At 39.0% G+C, this 3,745-nt stretch overlaps 1 protein-coding gene across 1 annotated transcript in view; it reads left to right on the top strand.

Annotated features, from left to right (window-relative positions):
* dock3 (dedicator of cytokinesis 3) overlaps window positions 1-3,745 on the top strand; it is a gene marked incomplete in the record, with an annotated part of 147,558 nt that overhangs the window by 56,553 nt on the left and 87,260 nt on the right. The window contains 1 exon segment of the mRNA XM_014016064.1: window positions 1,396-1,479. Within this exon segment, the coding sequence (XP_013871518.1) occupies window positions 1,396-1,479 (84 nt within the window).

The raw sequence follows: 3,745 nt of genomic DNA on the forward strand, positions 1-3,745 counted from the left end.
TATCTGTACTTTCTACTCCTTACTTTTTAAAAATACTAAAAGTATTTCATTTCTATTTAACTTTGACTTGTTTTTATTCTACCTTTTCATTGTTCAGAAAAAAAATAATAAATAAAAATCTATCCAGATACATGGAGCCCTTGGATAGAGTGAGTTTGATTGTGGTTGAATGAGAAAAGTAAATATAAACCATTCTGATATCCTGTTGGATTAAACACACTCCAACACACCTGTATGACACAAATCACATCACATTCCAGCAGGACAGACTGTAGCAGATGAAGCCTAGAATGAAGATGATCGTGGCTGAAACAACTAGTCTAGTAATTCAAAAGTTTTCAACATTAATATATAATTTAACATTATACTGATTACTGACTTTAGAAGAAAAATTGGAGGGGTAGGGTGGGGGTTGTACACTATAGAACCCTGTGGCACAGCCTAAGCTTTCATCATTTTACTTGAGTAAAAAGCTTGAGTTGATACTTCTACTTCCAAAAAAAAAAAGTATTTTTAAACCCTACTCTCTATACATCTACTTGAATGTGAATACTTTTGACACCTCTGTTTGGATGCTGCTTTTATCATTAAAATAGTTTAAATTGTTTATGCAACCTTAAATATCTGACATGGGTATGTGACCTTTGAAATATAAAATGACCTCTTATTGCCATGAAAACTTTCACAGTCCTGTAATCTTAATGAATTGCTAATTATTGTAAACATTATGGTGAAGGTCCTCTATCCAAACAGTGTTTAATTAAAACCTAACTTCTATTTAAAAAAAGCGTTATTTTTACCGCTGACGGACCATGACAACGACTGAACGCAGAGTTTTCAGTAAATCCGACATGATTCGAGTCATGACTCGATGACTCCTGGTGTCAGCGTCTGAAAGACACGAGCAGGAGGAGATGTTTGTSGGGCAGAAAAGGCCAAGCGGTTGAGTCGAGTGGTTTAATAAACGAATCTAGCCCGAGGTGAGATTTAATACTTTCAGCTTTGGAMAGAGTGACTTACAGCGACATCAGCGCCGCAATAAGCTCCGACATCTGTTGTTCTCTGGGTGCATCCGTGCGGTCAGGAGGAATATTAACATCAGCGCCTGGTACGGTGCTGTCTGAATGTTTTCACTCAGCCTGGGATGTTCACGTCACGCTGCTGTCATTAGACGAGCAGGACGTGACCGCTGAGGGGGGTGGGGGTTGTGGAGTCGGCACATGCTGAAAAATTAAACTCCCTTTGAATATTTTAAAACAAATAAAAGTGAATGTGATATGGAAATCCTCCAGCTTGTCGCCTCTGTATTTGTCACGATGCTCAGCTTACTGTGATTTTTACTTGTTAGCTTTYATCTAAGGTTCCCCTTTTTCCTTCTGTTTCGTTCTTTTTCAGTCGTCTGCAACTTCCGAGGCTCGGTGAGTCAGGGCTTGGCTCTGGAGGTYGGAGAGACGGTCCAGATTTTGGAAAAATGTGAAGGTAAGGCTTCAATAATAAACTTTCAAATATTACARCAGCACCAGCAAGAACACGTAAAATCCTCTGGTTGAGCAGAACTATTAAATAAACTAATTTTTTTATTCTCAGCAACAGCAAAACTTTCAAAGAAACTAAAATAACAAAGTTGTGTACAAACTTCTTCAGGTTTATACTAAATGACTTCATATTTCCTCAGAATTTCTTCTTTTCCTGCACGGCCTTGATTCCTCTCATCTTTAACCTCAACCTTTTTAAGGCTGAGAAGGTCACTTCCAGCCAGGAGCATTGCCCTACATTTAAAATATCGTGGTGTCCAGATTAACACGGAAGCATGGAATTACAGACACACACACACACGTTTGTTTTTATATCCCTCTGGGGACCACCGTGGATTGACTTTCATTAATTTTTTTGATAATTTTACAGCCTAACCCTGAACATTTACCCTGAAATTAACCTCACAGGTACCTTGGTCCTAAATCCAACCCTACACACCAGTTTAGCACCTGTATGCATATTCGGTCCCCACTGGGCTGCCTTTTTCTGGAAAATAGTTCCTACGATGTAGCAAAAATGTGCCCACACACACACTTGGGCCATATGACAACAAGTACCACTCAGAAACATCTGCTTCAGCGATGTGCACTTAAAGGTTCTCATTACAATCTGTTCAATTAAATGTAAAATATATTTTACTTTACTTTACTCCTGATACATGTCGTAAAAACCGCAATATGTCATTCTRAAATTTGAGTACACAGACTTTGTTATACTTTGATATTTGTAAAAACAAACTTATGCCATTATTAGTTTAAATTTTCCCCAAGTGGATTATGCTTGAGTTCCTTATCATATAAAAATTGCAGAACACAATATATTGTAGCCAATCAGTGATTTTTTTATTCATTTCAGAAGTTTATTCATTTGAAAAAAAAATAAATTCTATATACAATGAAAAATACAAATCACAAATAAAATGAAATGCAGCAGAAAGAAGAAAGAATGTTATAATACTGTATCTGCCCCTTTTTTTTTCTAAAAAATTAATTCAAACAAACCAAGCTTTATCATTCTCTTAAACATAAACATTGATCTGGCATCGCTCTCCGGATTATTCCATAACATTATTCCTTAGATTGAACACCGCTCCTTCAAACTGGTTCAAAATTCAGGTTTCACAAACCCCCTTAACATTGTAACAACTCCTTTAACAAAATTTATTTGGATGTTTAAACGCAATATATTGTTGTGAGCTCTATACATAACTGAAAAAAACTATAAACCAAATCATAGAATTTCAAAAACTTCAAATAACAAAAGTAATTCTTACTAAAACACCAGAAAAAGAGAAGCTTCTATATTTCTGGACACAGAGGTGCTCGCTGCTGCTGTCACACTTTTTGATAATAGCTGCAAACAGGCTGGATGTGAGCCAGAGTTATTAGCCGCTGCTAATTCCAGTGTTGCTCCTGAAGCTGAGGATGGAACGTGTCCGTGTCTGGAATATGTTGTTTTGGAGATAACGAGCGAGAACAGTGCTCCGTTAGCCGCAGCTGGACGGGACAACACCATCGATCTGGTGTCAGCAGCTGATTAGGCTTTTCCTGCAGAGGGACGATGCTCATGAGGATGGGAGGGGTGTAAACAGAGAGGGGCGAAGGAATGCTCTGGTGATAGATGGGGGGGAAAAAACCCCACGGATTAACTTCTTTCTTCTGGCATCCTCATCCTCCAACACTGTCATTACTTACAATCCTCCTCTCTGCTGTTGTTCCCTCCCCCTTCCTCTCATCTGTTCTCCTTCCTTTGAGCTTTGCTTCTACATTTTCTCCTCCCTGCTCTGTGCGCACCGACCGACCGAGCTTGTATTGGAGGTTAGGTTTTTCTCACGGCACCCTGTCAGCATCTAATCTGCCGCGGTTATGAAATGCAGCTCTGCCAGTGAGGGACACGGGCTATTATTTGAGCTCCTGTGGCAGAAACTGGCATCACAGCGTTCTCTGTGATGCACGGTGATTATCGGGCCGAAGCAGGGCCAAACTTTGCCCCTCACCCAGTGCCACTTCCAGTCTTCCCACAGCTTCTGTCATTATCTGAGCTTTAGCTGAAAGCTCCCTCCAAACAAAGCTCTGGTATCACAGCTGAACGTAGCAGAGAATGTTTGTCATTTATGAGGTGCCGTTTGTAAAGTTACATTCAAAATTTACCACCAATATTTTTGTTTTATTTAGCCTTTTATGAGAAAAAAAGAACAGATTTATTTTTC

Source organism: Austrofundulus limnaeus, unplaced genomic scaffold, assembly GCF_001266775.1.
Source record: "Austrofundulus limnaeus strain Quisiro unplaced genomic scaffold, Austrofundulus_limnaeus-1.0 Scaffold137, whole genome shotgun sequence".
Classification (NCBI taxonomy): domain Eukaryota; kingdom Metazoa; phylum Chordata; class Actinopteri; order Cyprinodontiformes; family Rivulidae; genus Austrofundulus; species Austrofundulus limnaeus.